The sequence below is a fragment of the Macaca fascicularis genome, chromosome 13 (genome assembly GCF_037993035.2).
Source record: "Macaca fascicularis isolate 582-1 chromosome 13, T2T-MFA8v1.1".
Classification (NCBI taxonomy): Eukaryota; Metazoa; Chordata; class Mammalia; order Primates; family Cercopithecidae; genus Macaca; species Macaca fascicularis.
The window spans coordinates 16,984,885-17,005,621 of NC_088387.1; the positions used below are offsets into that span (position 1 = coordinate 16,984,885).

Below are 20,737 nucleotides of genomic sequence, written 5' to 3' on the forward strand. Positions count from 1 at the left end.
CTGCGTGCCAGGAGGGGAGGAGCGGCCAGCAGCCCCAGAGCCTGCAGAGTGGGCCCCAACGGAACACATGGGGCAGGCCTGGCTTCTGTCCCTGCATCCTGGACTGCTGTCCTTGTGACCTAGGGATCCCAGCCTTAGCACTGATGACATTTGAGGCCGGATAACCCTGCCGTGGGGGTTTCCCTCACATTGGAGAGTGTTTACCAACATCCCTGGGCTCTGCCCACCAGATGCCAGTGGCGCCCCTGAGTTGTGACAGCCCAGATGTCTTCAGACATTGCCACCTGTCCCCTGGGGGCAAGGTCACCCTCCCATCAAGAACTCTTGCTGTGGGTGCAGGCCCCCTGGGAAGCCAGTTCCCACCCCAGGCACTGCAGTTCTTTCCATCCTGGCCTGCGGAGGGGCTGACGGGCCCAGCTGCTGGGTCTGCCATCCCCAGGCCGTATGCCCTGCCTGCATCGTGGCCTGAACAAGCTTCCTCACTCCCTGCCCCCAGGCACCCCAGTCAGATCCCAGGGTTCTGCCCCCAACGCCTCACTGTTTCTTCTTTTCCTTTCTAGTTCTACCCAAGCAGTTCCCAATGTGTGTTCCTGGGAACACTCTCTCAAGCTGTGCCGCCAACAAGGGTTCTCTGAGAACTAGACTAGGGAAACACTGCCCTTTGAGATGCCAGCACGTGAAGGGCTGCAACGAAATCTATGTCTAACTGATTGCACCAGGCCGTTTCCTATTGCCCACAACCTCCAGGGCCTGGCACGATGCACAAGACCTTCAGGAAGTTATTGGAGGGAGAGTGAGGCAGGGGGAGATAGGCCAGGGGGCTGCAAGCCCAGTAGCAGAGTCAGGTATCTGGATCCCCATGCTGCATGGCTCGGAGCTGGGCTGCCTCTTCCTCCTGAAATCGCCCAGAACCCCCCATGGACTGTCAGGACAGAGCCTGAAAGCAGAAACAGCTGACCTCCAAAATGAATCCAGCCTTGGAGGAAACACATTGAGAAAAGCGGGGAGCGAAGGCCGAGACTCAGGCAGTGGAGTCCGGGCCTGGGTTTTCACTCTGAAACCTATGAGAGGAGATCCATCCACACTTGCCCAGGGCACACCCTTGTTATATCTCCTTCCCTCCCTATTGCATAAGCAGCAGTGGCCTGGGGCACAGGCTCTAAATGCAACGGGATTAATGAATACGGTGGAACAGATGCTGGTCACCAAGGATGATAGGGACGGTCCCTTTAGACACCTTACCCGGTGGAGACCCTTCACCAGGCACTAAGCAGTATCCCACAGCCACAGCCCCCAGACTCTGGCGCCGCTGCAACAATAGTCCAGGCGTGTGGCTTGGGGGGACTTGGCTGGGGCGGGAGCAGTTGTGCTCTTAGACAACCAGACCCAGACCCATACCCCAGCGTGACTTGGGCCTCACCGGAGGTCCCATCAGGAACCATGTCACCTGTCCTACAAAGTCCACTTAGAAGGGTTGGGGGAGGAAAAAACAGGTGACGTTGACTGCTGGTTCCTCTACACAGACAATGACGTTGCCAGGCTTGGCCAGGGTCCCGTGACAGAGAGGGCTGTGTTGTCGGGGATGGCCTGTCAGCAGCTTCCTCCTCTGAGAATGGCATCGCCAGCCTGCCCCAGGGGCCTTGGGACCTATTTTGGACATTTCTGCTAGATTTTGGAAGAGAAAGGAAAACAAGCGTTGGACGAGTTTTTTTGGGGGGGCAGGGTGTGGGGCACAGAGTCTCGGACTATCACCCAGCCTGCTCCTGGGTTCAAGTGATTCTCCCACCTCAGGCTCCTGAGTAGCTAGGATTACAGGCAAGTGCCACCATGCTCAGCTAATTTTTGTATTTTTAGTAGAGACGGGGTTTCACCATGTTGGCCAGGCTGGTCTCGAACTCCTGACCTCAAGTGATCTGCCCGCCTTGGCCTCCCAAAGTGCTGAGATTACAGGCATGAGCCTCCGTTCCCAGCCTGGATGAGCTTTTGGGCTTAGTTTTGTTTTCCTCCTCTGAGCCACTTTACAAGGTTATCTTTAAAGTTTCCCAATGGAACCATTCTCCACGGGTCTCTCACCCTTCTGCCCATCTTACAACTGAGATGCCATCTGCTGGCCTGTCTTTTCAAGATATCTGTGTAGGCACCAGCTTTGGAAAATAGAAATAATGTCAAAGCAAAGAGCAGGCATGCTTACTGCCTGACTCCAGCGCAGAGGGCCAGCATCCTCACAGTCCAGTAGAGAGGATTTGGTCTCCCGAAGCTCCGGGCCCTCTGCTTTAACACAGCCCGGTGTGCCTGCGAGCGTCACCTGGCCCTCACTGGTTCACCATGTGGGAACTGGAGTTCAGGGAACTGGTGGAAGAAAATGCTGGTACTCTGGCTACTGCTGTTGCTGTGAATGGTAAAGTCTTTTGTCTCTGAAAAAATAAATAAAAAAATAAAATTCCACATAGGAAGATGCATTTCCCTCTCTCTGACAGCAAGGGCATTGGGAAACATTTACCTGTTTGGTTTCCATCTTGTGTGTCTCCCCAGAAAGAGAAGAAGAGTGGGCTCCTGAAGCTTCTAGCCGGAGCATCCACCAAGAAGAAGTCACGCTCCCCGCCATCTGTGTCTCCAACCCACGACCCCCAGGTGGCCATGGACGCCCTGCTCCAAGGTGCAGTGGGCCCCGAAGTGTCCTCACTGTCTACCCACGGCAGGGCAGGGTCCTGCCCCATAGAGAGCGAGATGCAGGGTGCCATGGGGATGGAGCCTCTGCACAGGAAGGCGGGCTCCTTGGATCTGAACTTCGCATCTCCTTCCCGGCAAGCACCTCTGTCCATGGCTGCCATCCGCCCCGAGCCCAAGCCGTTGCCCAGAGAGAGGTAAGTGGAGAGGCTTGCCTGCTCTGTGGCATGCTGTGGTTTGGCCTCTGAGGTCTGGAGCCGCCTTCAGGGAGCAGGGACACTGTGGCCTTGCTGGGATTAGGTTTACCAGATGTCCCTCAACACCCAGATCCACGTGGTCCTGAGCTTCGGTGGTGAGCGCTGGATGAAACGAGTCTGGGACCTGGAGTGTTATTTCATGTTCTGCATCCGTCTGGTTCCTGAGTTTGGGATTGCAAAGGCGCCACCAGGAAATGCGTCAGGACCGAGTGGTTCTGAGTGTAAATAATGGGAGACTAGGCAGTGAGTGGTCTGTGCCCCCTCAACCCTGGGGGACCCTGGAGCGGGCCCCTGGGCTGAGTCCCCTGTGGGCCTATGTGTCCCGCTCAGGGAGCAGCTCTTCCCTTGTGAGCCTCAATCCACTGGGCATCTTAGAATTATGATGTTACTCAAGACGGCTTCAAGTCTATAGATACCCTTGAATTATGATGGCTTTGGGGGTATAGAGTCCGTCAGTTTGAACCCTTTGAAATTGCCCATATTCATTCATTTCTATGCTTAATGGCAACTTCACATGGTTCTGCCTAGGCTTCTACCGATCTGGAAACTGAGTCTGGTTGAGGCAACATGGCCCACTAAGGCTGTGGGCCGTGGGGCTGCAGGTTCTTGGGTTTCACCTGGGGCTAGAGGCGTACCTGGCTTGGATCCCCCTGTGTGAGTTATCCATCCTAAAAGGGCTCTCAGATAAAAGCTGAAGGCATCACGGAGAAATACAATGGCTGTCAGGTTAGGATGGCAGGAAGATGTGATCCTTACTGAGTGCCTACACATTGTCACATTGCTGAAATAATAAAACACAAACAACCTCCCAAAAAGACAGTCCTGGTGTTTCCACCAGAACCTTTCCTCCCTTGGCTGTTCGGGTGCCTGCAACCTGAGAAGGCAGCCTCTGCCCTGAACACCTGCTGCCCTCCCAGACACCATTCCGAGTGCCACGTGGGGAATGAGACGGGGCCTATCTAGATCAGGGTCTAGTTTTCTAGCCTCACAAGTTCTTCTGTATCGTTTTCTAGCTTCTCCAGTTCTTCGTCAAGAGCCAGATGGTAAATACTGCAGATGTTGCAGTCCTGCTGGGTCTGTGGTGACCACTCCCTCTGCCTTCACGGTGGGAGAATGGCCACGCACCTTATGTAGATGAATGGGCCGGTGTCCCAGTAAACCCCTACTTGTGAACACTGAAATTTAAGTTTCATGTAATTTCCGTAGGGCATGAACTAGTCTTCTGATTTCTCTTTCAACCATTTCAAAATGTGACAACATTCATAGCTCTAAGACTACACATATTAGCCGCAGGCACAGTTTGCCAGCCGTGACAGAGATGATGCCCAGTGCCAAGCCTATGGGGCTAGGGCTCCAGAATGGACAGGGCTGTCTACAGGACCCACAGCTACTGACTTCTGCTAACCAGTTACAATGGAAGTCACATGTACACCTGCTGTTCGTTTCACAAGAGCTGGGTGTTCTGCACACGGGCAACGTTCAGAACACTCAGCAGTGGGCATTATTTCCGGCTATGCGTGCCCAGGACAGCCAGGCGCTGCCTGCAGTGTTCCCCAAGCGCTACATGTGTGTGGTCTCAGTGAACACTCCCAAGAACCCTACGAAATCAGTTATCCTCGTTTTACTGATGAGGAGACCAAGGTTTTGTGACAGGCTAGGTAACTGGCCCAAGATCACATAGCTAGTTAGTAGCCAAGCCAGAGATTCAGCTGAGGGCTTTCTGACCTCAGAGCCCAGGCCCTGAGCTACCTGACTGTAGGGTGTGCAGTCAGCAGCACCCCCAGTCCTGTGTAGTCACAGGGCCTATCATCAGCTTGTGGACAGTGTGGGACATGTCACAGCCCTGCCAGGGGTCAGCACCAGTGTTGGGTCCTGCAGATCCATCAGCACTGCCATGCCAGTCCCAACCCAACAGCCACACTCACAGGGAGAACTGCCTTCCCCTCCACGGAGCCCCAGGCCCTTGGGGGACCGGGTTCACACTGCACACCACACTATACAAACATACACACACCACACATACACCATACAAACACACACACCACACATACATCATACAAACACACACCACACATACACCATACAAACACACACACCACACTATACAAACATACACACACCACACATACACCATACAAACTCACACACCACACATACATCATACAAACACACACACCACACTATACAAACATACACACACCACACATACACCATACAAACACACACACCCCACATACATCATACAAACACACCCCACACATACACCATACAAACACACACACCACACTATACAAACATACACACACCAGACATACACCATACAAACACACACACCACACTATACAAACATACACACACCACACATACACCATACAAACACACACACCACACTATACAAACATACACACCCCACACATACACCATACAAACACACACACCACACTATACAAACATACACACACCAGACATACACCATACAAACACACACACCACACTATACAAACATACACACACCAGGCATACACCATACAAACACACACACCACACATACATCATACAAACACACCCCACACATACACCATACAAACACACACACCACACTATACAAACATACACACACCAGACATACACCATACAAACACACACACCACACTATACAAACATACACACACCACACATACACCATACAAACACACACACCACACTATACAAACATACACACACCACACATACACCATACAAACACACACCACACTATACAAACATACACACACCAGACATACACCATACAAACACACACACCCCACATACATCATACAAACACACCCCACACATACACCATACAAACACACACACCCCACATACATCATACAAACACACACACCACACTATACAAACATACACACACCACACATACACCATACAAACACACACACCCCACATACATCATACAAACACCACACATACACCATACAAACACACACACCCCACATACATCATACAAACACCACCACACATACACCATACAAACACACACACCCCACATACATCATACAAACACACACACCACACTACACAAACATACACACACCAGACATACACCATACAAACACACACACCCCACATACATCATACAAACACACCCCACACATACACCATACAAACACACACACCCCACATACATCATACAAACACACCCCACACATACACCATACAAACATACACACACCAGACATACACCATACAAACACACCCCACACATACACCATACAAACACACACACCACACATACATCATACACCCCACACATACACCATACAAACACCACACACACTGTAAACACACACCCCACATACACCATACACACACCACACACTGCACTCACCCCGCACACACTGCAAACACACACACACCACACATGCTGCAAACATACACCATACACATACACACTGTGCAAACACATCACACACCATACATACACACCACATACACACACCATGTAAATTGTGCAGACACACACACTGCACACCACACAAACATGCACTGCACACACCACACCAGGCAAACACACATAACACACAGATACACATACTATACACAAATTGCACATCAAGCAAACACTCACACAAACACACATTCAGACACACAACACACACCCATCTTCTCTTTCCTTCTCACCTCCTCCTCCCCCACTTCGTCCACCTCCCATCCCCTCCTAAGGAGTCTCCTCCGCATCAGAACCTCCCTTCATGGGACCAACACCTGCTGCCTGTGTTTTCCGAATGGGTCCCGGCCCTTGTCTGGAGTCACGGAGTTGGTCTGCCAGCCCGTGAGAATGACAGACTTTGGGATATGTCAAAGCTGTTCTCATGTCTGCCCTAGGATTCTTCTTCCCCAGACCCTCAACTTTATCTTCAAAGACATGACTTCCCGACTCCTCCATAAAAGGTCTTGAAAGTCTCTGTTCTACAAAGCCGTGGGCATCTCTGATGAATTAGAAAACTGGAGTTTTCTCCAGTTCTCCGAGTGTTCCATCTAATCAGGGGTCATTGTACCCGGAGACTCTTGGTGGCCTCCTTGCACCAAAGCGCTCTGTAGCACTCGTTAAAGAGAAGTGTTTCCAACATAGAGCCTGAAACCAAACTGCTCATGAGCCCCAGAAATGCCCCCTCCCCTCAACATGGTAGCCACAGACTGGCTGGTTTCCTGGGGAGCCCTGGCAGGGCAGAGCTGAGGGCATGACTGGGAAAATGCTGACTCCTCAGGCTGGGACAGCAGCAGAGAGCACTTGGACTTGGGCCCTGCAGACTTGTGAGTAAAACTTACTTCCAGGCTTACTTGGGAGGAGGAGCAGCTGGGTTGCGCCATGTGCAGAAGTGAGAGTCCCTGCAATGGGGCCAGGACCCTCGGCTGCCAAGCACTCCTGGAGGGCCTGAGGTGTGCAAGGCTCACCTGTGGTCATGAAAGTGGGAATGCAGGCAGCAGGGCAGTATGGGCTGTCAGAGTCAAGGTTTCCACCCTGAAATGCCAAGGAGGAACGGGCAGTGTTGCTGCCTGCATTTCTTGGGCCTCTCCAATGCCCAGACTCCTTCAGATCTCAACCATTTCTCTCTTGAGACTCTGGAAAGAGAGCGGGCACTGCTCCCCTCTCCAATCTCAGAGGAAGGACATTCAGGTAGAAGGTGCTGCAAAGGGAGCTCCTCTGAGAAAGGACTAGGGGAGTGTACTGTGGGCAGTTCCCTGGGGCCGAGTCAGCCAGGCCTGCAGGCTCAGCAGCCCAGCCCCAGCAGCTGGCAGGCAGCAGGCCAGTCTCACAAGTAGACTTATGAGCCAAACCCACAAGCCTGGGGTATAAGTAAATCAGAAGGCCATGCCCCATTCCTTCCAAGGGGACCTCATCTTTACGTGTCTGGTATATTCTTGTCCTGCGGACTATGTGCAGAGGGAGCCGAATTTCCAGAAGTTGCTTGTGGAACTCATAATACGGGTGTGGTCATGGGAAATGCAGGCAGCAAATGCACATGGCATCAGGTTAGAACTGTCTAATGCCCCGGTTCCCAGCAGGGCTACACTAACCCTAGGCTGTTCTGGTGCAGGGCCAGGCAAGCTGAGTTCTGGGACCAGCCCCTCCTGCCCACTGGATGCCTGCCTGCTGGCTCTTCTGAACCTTGGCAGTATCAAGCATCGTAGAGAGACTTTGAGTAGACAAACACACCGGCCACCTACCAGCCATTCCATCCATCTTTTGTTCTTTCATTTCTTTCTTTCTTTCTTTCTTTCTTTCTTTCTTTCTTTTTTTTTTTTAAGACAAAGTCTCACTCTGTCGCCGAGGCTGGAGTGCAGTGGTGCAGTCTCGGCCCACTGCAACCTCCACCTCCCAGATTCAAGCAATTCTTGTGCCTCAGCTTCCCAGGTAGCTGGGAATACAGGCATCCACCAACGTGCCTGGCTGATTTTTGTGTTTTTAGTAGAAACAGGGTTTTGCCATGTTAGCCAGGCTGGTCTCAAACTCATGGCCACAAGTGATCCGCCCACCTCGGCCTCCCAGAGTGCTAGGATTACAAGCATGAGCCACTGCACCTGGCCCCCTTTCTTCATTTTTATAGTCCTAGTTTCCACATACATAAAATGGGGATAATAATACATGTCTGGGTATAATACTTGTAAATCACCTAGATTAACACCAGAACAAGTATGAGTGCACACTAAACAACACAACAATAATAATATATGCTATTGTGTCCAGAGTTGGTTCCTGGTGGGTTCATGGTCTCGCTGACTTCAAGAATGGAGCTATGGACCTTCGTGGTGAAGAACGAAAGGACAAAGCTTCCACGGCATGGAAGGGGACCCAGCAGGTTGCCCTGGGGTGGCCAGCTTTTATTCCCTTATTTGTCCCCTCCCGTGTTCCGTTTTTGTCCTATCAGAATGCCCTTTTTTCTGTCATCCTTGTGATTGGCTACTTTTAGGATCCTGCTGACTGGTGCATTTTACAGAGCACTGATTGGTGCATTTTATAGTCCTCTTGCTAGCTACAGAGTGCTGATTGGTGCATTTTACAGAGTACTGATTGGTGCATTTTACAATCCCCTTGCTAGCTACAGAGTGCTGATTGGTGCATTTTACTCTCCTAGCTACTGAGTGCTGATTGGTCCGTTTTACAATCCTCTTGTAAGAAAGAAAAGTTCTCCAAGTCCCCACTCGACCCAGGAAGTCCAGCTGGCTTCACCTTTCACTATGACCTCTCTAATAATAATATATGCTGTGACATCTATGATAATAGTAAGATGGTGATGGTGAGGGCACCTGCAGCACGGCCTGGCCCACTGCCACCCCTTTGACCTGCACAGGCTTCTCCCCAGATGTTCACGTCGGATCAGCTCATCCTCAGCTCTTGATGGCCTGTGAGTTATTTGGCTTTGTTAGGATTTCAACGTTCCTTGCTCTGATCCATTATGTGTGTGGTGAGCGGAATAATGACCCCCAAAGATGTCTGTGCCCTGAACCCTAAAAACTCATGACTATGTTACCATACATGGGAAAGAGGAAGTCAGGTTGCAGATGGAAATAAAGTTGGTAACCAGCTAACTTTAAAATAAAGAACTTACCTGGGATTATCCAGGTGGGCCCTGTGTAATCACAAAGGGTCCTTATGAGTAGAAGAGAGAGGCAGAGGAGAAGGTCGGAGTGGCATAATGTGAGCACTCCCCTTTGAAGATGCAGGAAGAAGCCTCCAGAGAAGAGATGAAGGCAGCTTCTAGCCACTGGAAAAAGCAAGGAAACAGCTTCTACCCTAGAGCCTGCAGGAGGAACCAGCCTTGCAGACACCTTGATTTTGGCCCAGTAGACCGTGTTGGAGTTCTGACAGACAGAACTATAATAAATTTGTAGAGTGTGATGCCTCTACATTTATGGTCATTTGTTACAGCCATAAACAACTAATATGTGTGTTGATATTACAGTTTAGTGTCCAGGGTATAGAAGTATTCTTATCCCCAAGTTCCTAGCAGACACCACTCTGTTACCAGCACATTCCATGGACTCAGGGGCTCATTCGTCTTCGTGTGTTGAAGCAGGTGCTCTGAAAAGGCTACCACGTGGAGGGCTGCTTTGCAGTCCCCCTTGTCAGGGAGGGAAACAGACGACCCCCAAGGAAAGTAGAACATCCAAACCTCACACACAGAGCTAATGGTAATAATAATGGAATGAGAATTCATTCTGATTTTGCCCATTTGGATTCCATGAGCCCCGTGTCTGAAAATTAGCTGTGGTTGCCATAACCGTAATTATACTCAGCAGGGCAGAGTTGCTTGCTGATTTATGACGCACAGTTGTGACCTGGGAGTAGCTGTCATCCTCAGCTGCTCACACGGACACGACAACGGCCCTCTGTGTCTATAACGGGGAGTATCAATTACTTTCCTGCAGCAGGAAGAACAGCTCAGAGTCTTGGAATGATCTGGACAGAAACGTTAAACGCTTGTCTCGTATAGATTCAGCCCACATCCATCTGGGCTCATTAAATCATTGAATTGCTCAGAAGCACCAAATTACATCTTTCTAACAAATTATATTTTTAAAGCTGCTTGTTTATTTCACATCTGGAAGTTGAGGCAAAAGCCAAAACTTGCATTCAGAGTCTGAGAAATCATCTCGCCCTTTGCCTTCCTTTCTTTCCTTGGGGAAGAGAGAGGAGGAACAGGTGTTCGGAAGAGGTAGAAGATAGCAGAAGGCCACAGGTAGGATGGCGCTGGTCCTGTGGGTCCTCGCAGCCTCGGTTTGTGTGAATGCTGTCTGATTTCACAGACTGCTGGCTGCATCTCAGCAGCCATCTGTCCTCCTTCAAGGAGGGCCAGCAGGAAGCCCTCACGGAGACACTGGGCTGGGAGGAAGGAGGTGCCTCCGCCTGCCCTCCTTCCTCCCGGCCTGCACGTCCCTGAGAGCAGCGTCTGGTTCACCAGCAGACAGCCCATGGGAACCAGTCCAACCCTCGTGCACCTGCAGACACTCCGAGACACTTAGAGTTGGCTGGTACTCGGGGCTGGGACCCAGAACCTGGTCTGTTCTTCTTCCCCAGGATTAGGAACACTGCACCCCTAAGTCAGCCTCAGGAACCCCTCCTCCATGCCACCTCCTCTCACCAGCCTGACACAAGCTGGACCCATGTGCCCATGGGCTGTGCGCTCCATAGGGCTGGACCTTTGTCTCCTGTCTGCACATCTTTCCTGCGCCTGGCACCAAGCCAAACTGCCCCAAAGCCATGGCTTCTGCGCCCCAGTCTCTATGAGTATGTGGGGTGGGGGAGGGCAAAGGCTTCCTCCCTGAGCATGCACTCAGCTCGATTTTCAGACACCAGTGTGCGCGCATTCCCTCCCAGAGTTGCTGAAAATCCGCATTCCCTAGTCCATTCCCCGTAAGTCATATCAAGTAGGTCCAGGATGGGCCCAGGGAACTGTAGGGGGTCCTGAAGTATGTGTGCCACACTTGGAGCACGTGTGCAGTAATCCCTGTGGCGATGGGGCTTGCAGGCTGGTGCAGGAGGCAGGATGAGTTGGGTAAACAGGTTAGTGGTCGGGCGGTAGAAGGTGAGAGCTGGGAAAGGGCAGGCCCCGCATGGCCACACAGGGAAGGGCGTTCTGGGCAGAGAGAGCAGCATACGCAGGAGCCCTGAGGTGGGTGCACCTGGGGCCACCAGGGCACGGCGGAGCAGAGCTGGAGGAGTGGGAGGGGCGCAGCATGGAGGGCCTGGAAATGCTGGGATGTTTAGACTGTGGCCCCTCCTCTAAGAGGGATGGGGACTGCTGGAGCCTTCTGGGCCTCTGCCCAAAAGGAGCCTCAGCTGTGAGGCAACTGAGTCCGAGCAGGGTGAAAGCAGGAGGCCCAGAGCGGGCAGCTGCCAGGACCAGGAGCCACCCACAGAAGCGCTGCACAGAGGCCACCAGGGAAGGCATCCAGAGCCACAGGGGCCATGTCTCCTATCTCCTAGACAGCCTCAGCGTCTGTGGAGATGGGTACCCGGGCAGTCCAGTGCTGGTTATTGAGTGTCTTTGCCCTGCCAGGCCCATCTCAGTGCTACTCAGCAAAGTGGGTGTCGGAGGAACCGTCAGCCGGGGAGTTTTTAGGCAGAGAGAACAGCTGCACCCTGCCTCCCGCAAAATCCACCACATGTGGGATCTGGGCTTTAGACCGGAGGCCCAATACCCTGGTGCCCCAGGGGCGTCTCCTCTCAGGCCTTACTGCACATTCCTCACCCACACAAGGGCTGGGGGCATGCAGAGGCCCAGCCAGGCATCGGGCAAGCATGCCGCTATGGAGTTTCCCCAGGGCAGAGGGAGACCCAGCTGGTGGGAGTGAGTACGGGGCCCTGCCTGTCGGGCCGCAAGCATGAGGGCCGAGGGCACAAGGCCCAGCGGGTTTGTCCTTGGCAGTGTTTCAGAGGAAGGCTCTCCTGGGGCCACCACAGCTGCTTCTCAGCCTTGTTCCTCCTCCTCTGCAGCTTGCAGGATGAGTGTGGGACAGAGCAGGGCTGTGTGTGTGTGTGTGTGTGTGTGTGTGTGTGTGTGTGTGTGTGTCCTGTCAAACACAAACACAGCCGGACACTAGTGAAAGTGGTCAGACAGGTTTTAATCAGCAACATGATGGACATTTGCAATGAGGAATAGGGTCCAGGGTGAGCTGAGCTTGGGTTCAATTGGCTCACAAATGACTGGGGGTTTCCAAGAGAGAATGAGGAGCAGGGAGGCAGTGAGTGGGGGCTCAGGAGAGTGAGGGAAGTGAAAAGTTACAGATGGTGGAAGCGGGTGGTCTGTGCGAACACATCTGGACACGCTGACGTGCTGACTGAAGTCAGGAGACAGGCCCTGTCCTCAGGTGTGGCTGGAACTCACAGTCGATTCTTTTGGCTGCCGTGAGGTTTCTCAGGCAGGCATTTTAAGGGGGGCTGGGGTCAGCCTAGGGATGTCACCTTGAGCTGTTGGAAGCTATGTTAGTGGTTGTTCAAGTTGTTATAGGCAGAGGTGAGGCCCAGCCAAGAAGAGGGTTCAGAGGAGCCAGGCTGGAGTGTGGTCCAGGAGAGAACTCTTGGTCAGTGTCACAGCTAAGTGTTGTCAGGAGCACCTGCCACAGCCCAGAGAGCCCCTGGAGTGCACTCAGAGCTCCAGCACCTGCCATGCAGCACACCTCATGCCCCTGGGCCCCTGCAAGCGGAGGCCATGCAGGGAAGGCCCCAGGGAAGGCTCCTGTCTCTGCTTCTACACTATGGCGTATTGGTCTGAAAACAGGGACTCCAGTGAGGCCTCAGAGGCTGCAGGGGGCACGAGTGTTGTGGAAATGAGACGCGGGGAAAGTTGGGCCTTATTGATGATAATGTGGCCTCAGCCAGTTCCAATGCTAAGGCACTGGGAAAAAATCTTACGATTTTTGGAGCACATCTAAAAATAAGGACAGGTTGGGCACGGTGGCCCATGCTTGTAATCCCAGCCCTTGGAGAGCCTGAGGCCAGTGGATCACTTGCACTTAGGAGTTCAAGACCAGCCTGGGCAACATAGCAAGACCCCATCTCTACAAAAAAAATTTAAAAATTGGCTGGGCATGGTGGTGTGTGCCTTGGTCCCAGCTACTCAGGAGGCTGAGGTGGGAGGGTCACTTGAACCTGGGAGCTCAAGGCTGCAGTGAGCTAGGATCATACCACGGCACTCCAGCCTGGGTGGAAGAGCAAGACCCTGTCTGGAAAAAACAAGGACCACTTACCAAAACAATGTTCCAAGAACCTTTCACACATCACATGGTGCACCAGCCTGTGGGGCGGTGCTACAGCTGAGGGGCTCCGCTTCTCAGAGGAACCGACAGAGGGACAGATGAGGACCGGAGCCCAGAGTCTTGACGTTGGGATGGGGCATATCGGAACACAGTTTGTCCTGACCCTCCCCGGCCCCTGCCCCTGGCAGGCTGCAGTCTGGGTGGGTGGACCAGGGCAGGAGCACAGATGTAAGATGGGGGGCTATGCTTGGGTGGAGAATCTTCAGGGGGGGGTGGAACAGTCCAGCTTCTGCATAGATCAATGTCTAAAAGGACAGCAGGGGGAAATGTCTTTTAAACTTTTTTTACAAAAAAATGAAAAATTTCAAAAGAGTTTTGAAAAACTTAAAGATAAATTGTATAAAGTGGGAAAATAGCAGCAAACGACAATAATTCACACCGAGGAAAGAGAAAGAGAAAGCACGACCCGGCAGACGGAGACTCTCTGGGCAGGGCTCACCCTCTGTGCTGTTTCCCCAGGTACCGCGTGGTGGTCTCATACCCACCCCAGAGCGAGGCGGAGATCGAGCTGAAGGAAGGCGACATCGTCTTCGTGCACAAGAAGCGTGAGGACGGCTGGTACAAGGGAACCCTGCAGCGGAACGGCCGCACGGGCCTCTTCCCGGGCAGCTTCGTCGAGAGCTTCTGAGGACTGGTGCTCCCTGCACCCGGCTCACAGAGCGGGAGGCTGCCTGGGAAGTCCCACGGCACACAGAGAGGGAGCCACGGCGCTCCAAGGGTTCCAGGTCGTCTCCAAGGCACCTGGCGGGGGCCGCCCTGGCCCAGGGTGGGGGCCAGGGACTGTGGAGGTCGTGCCTTCTCCCAAAACCCCCAACGGAGAGCACACCTGGGATGTTCTTCAAGGAAATGTCCACTCCCTCTGTGGAAACTGCAAAGAAAGCACTTTGAGGAAGAGAGGCAGGTGCCGGCGCAGGCAGGCCTGTGGCTGTGGTTTGCAGCCACGGCAGCGTTCATATTTACCACCTAAGCAGGGTTGGAGGTTGCAGGAGGTCTGCAGGCGAGGTGGGTGGCATGGGGGCCAAGAGCGCTGGAGATCATCTTTCTGCGCTGCCCTGGGCTTCCCGCGGGGCTTAGGTTGCTCTGTCACCATTCTATATACCTCAGTCACCTGCCGCCCGGCTGCTCAGCAGGGGTGTTCGTGGTCCTGGGGGGCCTCACGTGAGGCCCTGGGGATCCCCCGGAAAGCCACCCCACCGCCCCTGTGGGAACCGGAGCAGAATCTGTGGGCTTGTCTCCTGCCAGTAGTATAAGCAACACTTTCTGTTCACCACCACTGTCCCTTGCGTTACTTCTTTCTTACGGCATATTTTTAACGTAAAGCTGTTAGACTTTATATATTTCTAATAGGTCAGACATTGCCTATTTTTCATACATCTGGTGCTGCCTTTTTGTAAAACTAGTAATGACTTGGTTGAGCTTGAAAGAAAGGATGTCTGAGGCGACATCAAAGGGGCAGAATTTTTATATTTCCCATATGGGTTTGGGAGAGCGCCGAGAAGCCCCCATCCCGCACCTCAGTGCCGGCCAGTACTCCGGGAGCTGGCGGGGTGGATCCATTGAGGGGGTTGGAGGGAGCTTGGAAGCAGCCGGTTTCTTTAAACTCTTACCAAAACCCCGTGCTCTGTCTAGACGGTGATGATTATTATTCAAGACCTGGAAACATTTCGAGGAAGGACCACTATAATTGTCCTTTTGTGTGGCGGTAGAAGGAGCACGCAGGTCAACCCCAGCCGGGAAGGCAACATCTTTCCTTTACTGCCTCAGAGAGAACTGCCATTAGCATTCTCAGAAGATGATTTCTTGGTATCAAAATGTGCAGTTTCTACAACAGTTCAGATCACCACCACCATTTTTCTTTTTAAAAAATAAATAACTGCTCCCGTTTCAGGCAGTGCAAACCTTCATCTGCTGGAGACCAGAGGTATGAGGAGATCAGGGGATTGCGGCACCATTGGAGGCTTGCAAGATCGGGGAGCTGGGAGGGCGAGAGAGGAGGAGGTGCAGCTTTGAGGCTGGGAACTCCCTGAGTGGGGCTGATGAATGTACATTCATTAGCACCACGGCTCACCTCCTAGGAAGACTGATGAGGAGTCCTTTGGGAGACAGTTTTGTTCTCAAGATTCATACCTTAGGAACACATTTTTATCACCTCCGAATTTTGATCCATCACCCCTCTCTCCACCTATATTTTTACAAAAACCATTCAGACTTAAATTAAGCTGAATAAACTAGCCTTTGGTAACATAGGGTGACACTGGTTTTCAGGGATGTAACCAACTCCAGAAATACATTCTCTTGCCTGGCATGAAGCCTTTGAAACACGGGCTGCTTATTTTCAGAGTTCCTGTTTTGGGACGTGTCTTGGCTACTTGTTACTTCCAGGTGGCTGCCACACGACAGGGGTCATGCCTTTCCCTCCCTCCAGATGATAATGGATTTAATAGACTTAGGAAGGTTGTTTAGAATCAAAGAAGAAAAAGTCTGGCTTAAACATAGGAACTTCTGTGTGCCAGTTTGATGACAACCAAAAGCTGTCTATTTACCATTATTGCCAAACTATCAGTTGCCCATCCAGCACCAAAATCCTGTGCGTGTTTAGATTCATGTTGTCACCAAAGAGGTGCACAGATCCAACAACCTGGATGACGCAGATGTTCTCCAGGGAAACCAGATGAAGTCAAGTCTCCAGGTTAATTTTTTTAAGTCTTTTTTTTAAGGCATGCAGCTACCAAGCAACAGAATAGAGTAACCTGAACGTTCTTTCTCTCCCAGGCATGGCTCACATGGTGCTTCCGGTTGAAATGTGTTTCGCCCTCCTGATGGGGGGCGAGGCCACAGCCCACTACATGCAACACGGTAGAGAGCTGGGGCGAGTGTCGCCATGTCCTTGGAAGATGTCAGCTGGCCCCTTCCAGGGCAGAGTCGGGTGGGCATTGGTGCCACCTTAGGAAGGAGAGTGATGCGTGGGTCTGGCCAGGGCTCTGGAGCCAATGCCAGGCTGCCTGAGGGCAGAGGAATGCATGGCCCATGTGCATTTCTGAGTATTTTAAACTCGTCCAGCCCCTGCAGCCTTCGTGATGATGTAGCTTGCAGACAAGAGCAGGAGCAGAATTAGCCCTTTCTTCAGGCCGTCTTGCCTCAAAGGGCACACATGTTTTGGCGGTTAAGATGAAACTAACCCTTATGTTTCATCCTAGTCCCATGATGTACACATCTTAGCCATGCAGTGGCCTTGGGTGGCCACAGAGATTGGCTTTGAGGAGCTTGGTAGAGTCCACAGCCATGACTGAAGTCAGTGGACACCGAGGGGACAGGACTGCAGGCCACCAGGGGCCTCTGCCCAGAGGGAGGCAGAGAGGATGGTGGCCGCATGCGCTCTCCTGGCATTCTCATGGGGTGATGCCAGGCCAGGCACCTCAAAACAAGCTCAGCTGACTGGGAGATCCTTTGTACTTTGCACAGTTCACACACACACCCCACCCCAAGTGTTTTTGTTAGACACAAATGTCAGCGTGTGATCTTGGAAGACTTGTCAGTGATGACAAACCATGATGCCTGTGTTTCTGAGTCTTTAAATAAAAATGAACATGGAGAAGCCTTGTGTCTGCATGTTGGGAGCAGCAGCGTCCAGCAGAGGCCGAGAGGGACCTGGGTAGGAGCAGAACCTGAAGGCATGGCCCACATGCCTGCTGACCAGCCCAGCTGGCTCATGCACCTGCCCCTCAGTGCTCTTGGTGGGGCGGGGGCGGGCAGCGAGTCTGTATCAGGATGGTGTTGGTCAAGGAGATGAGAAAGTCGTGACATCAGCTGTCTGTACCCAGCACACGCCAGAGACCCAGGAGCTGGGCAGTAAGAGCCAAGCCACAGAAGCCATCAGTGGGCTGGGCAGGAAGGGTCTCCAGTTCCCCTTTACTGGCTCGTGTGCCTGGAAAGGCAATGTGGCTTGCTGTAGATGACTCGCCTCCTTTTCTTGTCATTATTCAAGTCCCACTCAACCAGAAGTGCCTGGTATTGACCTCTGAGAGCAGCACTCTCCTGGTCCTACCCTTGTCTCTGTGGTCCTTGGGGTGCCTGAGCCATGGCAGCCATTCTCTGGAGCACAGGATGGGGGTGCAGGGAATCCCACCAACAGAAGGGCCCAGAAGGCCACTGATCTCTAGAAAGGTGCGTCTGTCTCCAGTCAGCCAGCCTGACACCTGGCAGAGAGCTGGCCCACCAGCCTGATCCATGCCTGGAACCACATGTTTCTTGAAACAGGCTTTCACTGTTCTCTTAGCTGAGACACACATCCATGTATACATTTAAGCTGGAAGAACACTTAGCAAACAGCCATTTTACTCTACTGTAAAAATTAAATGGGCCGGGCATGGCGGCTCACACCTATAATCCCAGCACTTTGGGAGGCCAAGGCGGGTGGATCACGAGGTCAGGAGATCAAGACCATCCTGGGTAACACGGTGAAACCCTGTCTACTAAAAATACAAAAAATATTAGCCAGGCATTGTGGCAGGTGCCTGTAGTCCCAGCTACTCAGGAGGCTGAGGCAGGAGAATGGTGAGAACTCAGGAGGCAGAGCTTGCAGTGAGCCGAGATCACGCCACTGCACTCCAGCCTGGGCAACAGAGCAAGACTCCATCTCAAAAAAAAAAAAGTGAGCTTGCCAGGCACAGTGGTGCATGCCTGTAGTCCTAGCTACTCCGGAGGCTAAGGCAGGAGGATTGCTTGAGCCCAGGAGTTCAAGTCCAGCCTGGGCAATAGAGAGAGATCCTTGTATGAGCAAATAAAATAATTTTTTGAACTTGTTTGTACAAGTTCACTTTAAATGAACACAGCATGGACAGTCATTGGGAGGTTGGTGCAGGCCTGGCACTGTGGGAAGGAGATCTGCTGTGTGCTCACTCACTCTCCAGACAAGGCTGTGCGGACACCACTCTTGCCTCCATTTGCTACGTGAGCAATCAAGTTTGTAAAAGGTTAAATGAATTGCCCCAGGTCACATAGCTCAGTGGACAGCCATGACTCAAACTCAAGTCTACTTATCCAATGTCAAGTCTACCCTCACAACTCAAAAGCTGGGTGCCAAACCTGTACTCCTTAGTAGAATTGATATCTCAAGCACAAGAGTGTAGGAAGAGGAGAGCCAGAGGAAATGTAGGCAGTGCCCATCACAGTCTGTCTGGAGAGGGTGTCTGGCAGACCATCCCAGCCAGCTTGCCGGGTGGAGGTATCCTGCCTATAGAAATTACACAGCAACCCATCAGGGTCTGATGCCATTTTACATTCAAATCACATACCCCACTGCCCGTGTTCCAAATCCATGCTCCTAAGCAAACAAGTAATTTGCCTTTACTGATTTAGCAACCACAGGGAGAACAGTGGGAGTCAGGGTGCTATCTGAACAGTAGTCTACCACTTGGCCTGTGTAGCTGAGATGTTTTTCATTAGCTGCCAGTGAACTGGGCCTTCAGTTGAGGCCTCAGTCTCTGTGGGTTTTGTTATGGGAGTTGGTATCCATGCCTGTAACTGACACTGACAAGTGGTGTGCCTGAACTGCAGAGGGATGTTGGGTCTCCTTTCCCGGGAGAAAGGCTCCATGGCCAGGCCTATGCCAGGAGCTGCAGGGTGAGCCAGGAGAGTGAGCACCACTAGCTCTCGGCAGAGCTGCGAAGACAACACACAGGTGGCCATGGCACGAGACATTTAATCTTGAAGAGGCACCTAAACAACCTTGTGAGGACCCTGGGGAGAGGGAGCCACGCTCCTGGAGACCTCCCCTGGGGCCTTGCAGAGGGTGGGACAGGACTGGGTGGGGGCTTCTCAGATGGAGGGAAGGGAGACCATTCACAGCCTTTTATCTGCATAGAGTTGTCACATATGTTATGTCACTGGGTCCTTACAACAGCCCCCAAAGTGTGGTTCGTATCATCCCTGTTTTACAGGTAAAGAAACTTGATTCCAAGTTCTGTTGTTAGCTCTGAATTAAATCAGAGGCAGAGCCAGGACTTCTGACTTCCAATCTCTGGCTTTTCTTGAATGCAGCAGAAATACTAAAATGATGGTTCTGACAAGGGGCTCTGCTGGTAGCACTAACCACCTAATAAGGTGGGGCTGCTATCGTATTATTCCAAAGATGGGGAAACTGAGGCACCACAGTCCAATGCTTGGTATGAGGCCACGTGCCAGGTCAAGCTGTGGTTCAGCCCCAGTGCTCAGTCGCCCCACACAGAGCAGTGGGAGAAGAGGAACAGGCTCGGGCAGGCCTTGACAGCTGGGCGGAGTCCATGCCAGTCCCACAGTCTCGGGGGCTGGAGGCTGCAGGTGGAGACTGGCCAGGAGTGGTCGGCTCTGAGCTCTACCTAGGGGAGAATGGCCTGTGCAAAACGTGAGCAGGGAGGAAGGTCTAAATGCCTTTGCCAGTGTTGAGGCCCTAAATGCCAAGGCAGAGCACAGCGCCCGCCCACCGCCATGAAGCCTGTGCTGCCCCAAGACTCCAGCTGAGGCTCGAGATGCACCCCACTCCCGAGCCGGCCCCACCCCTGGCCGGGCCTCACAGCCAATCGGTCAGGACCCTTCTAGCGTTGAGCAACCTGTCAGAGTTCTTTTCTCCCTTCTGTTTCATGTCACCCTTCCAGGGGGTTCCCTTCACTTCTCAAAGAAGATCACATTCAACTGACCACATGGGACACATCCGGGGCCTGTGAGCTGTTGAAACCCTGCTTCTGGTCTACCTGTGGCCCCCGAATCTGAGGCTGGCTGTGTTCTGCTGACTGTCCTGTCTGTGCTCTCGTCCAGCACAGAAGCAGTGGTCTCCATCTTCCCACAGTGATAGGAGCCTGTGCTGCCCACCTTGTGGTTCCAGACCTTGACCCCTCCCTCAGTGAAAATCCTGGGCTTGGCCCAATCCCTCACCAGGGCCGGCTGGTGTTTCACATGGTAACAAGGGTTAAATCCCAGACACCCAAGAAAGTGGCAGCAGCGTGTGTGTCCGGGGCCCA

The 20,737-nt window shown here is 52.5% G+C and overlaps 1 protein-coding gene across 4 annotated transcripts in view; it reads left to right on the forward strand.

The window, feature by feature from the left end:
- SH3RF3 (SH3 domain containing ring finger 3) overlaps positions 1-17,337 on the forward strand; it is a 373,930-nt gene extending 356,593 nt beyond the window's left edge. For all 4 annotated transcript variants that reach the window (XM_045368867.2, XM_065526788.1, XM_045368869.2 and 1 more), the window contains 2 exons: positions 2,533-2,864; positions 14,202-17,337. In XM_045368867.2, the coding sequence (XP_045224802.2) occupies positions 2,533-2,864; positions 14,202-14,370 (501 nt within the window). In that variant the 3' untranslated portion in view covers positions 14,371-17,337. The remainder of the gene's footprint in view (positions 1-2,532; positions 2,865-14,201) is intronic.
- Positions 17,338-20,737: the final 3,400 nt, after the last annotated feature.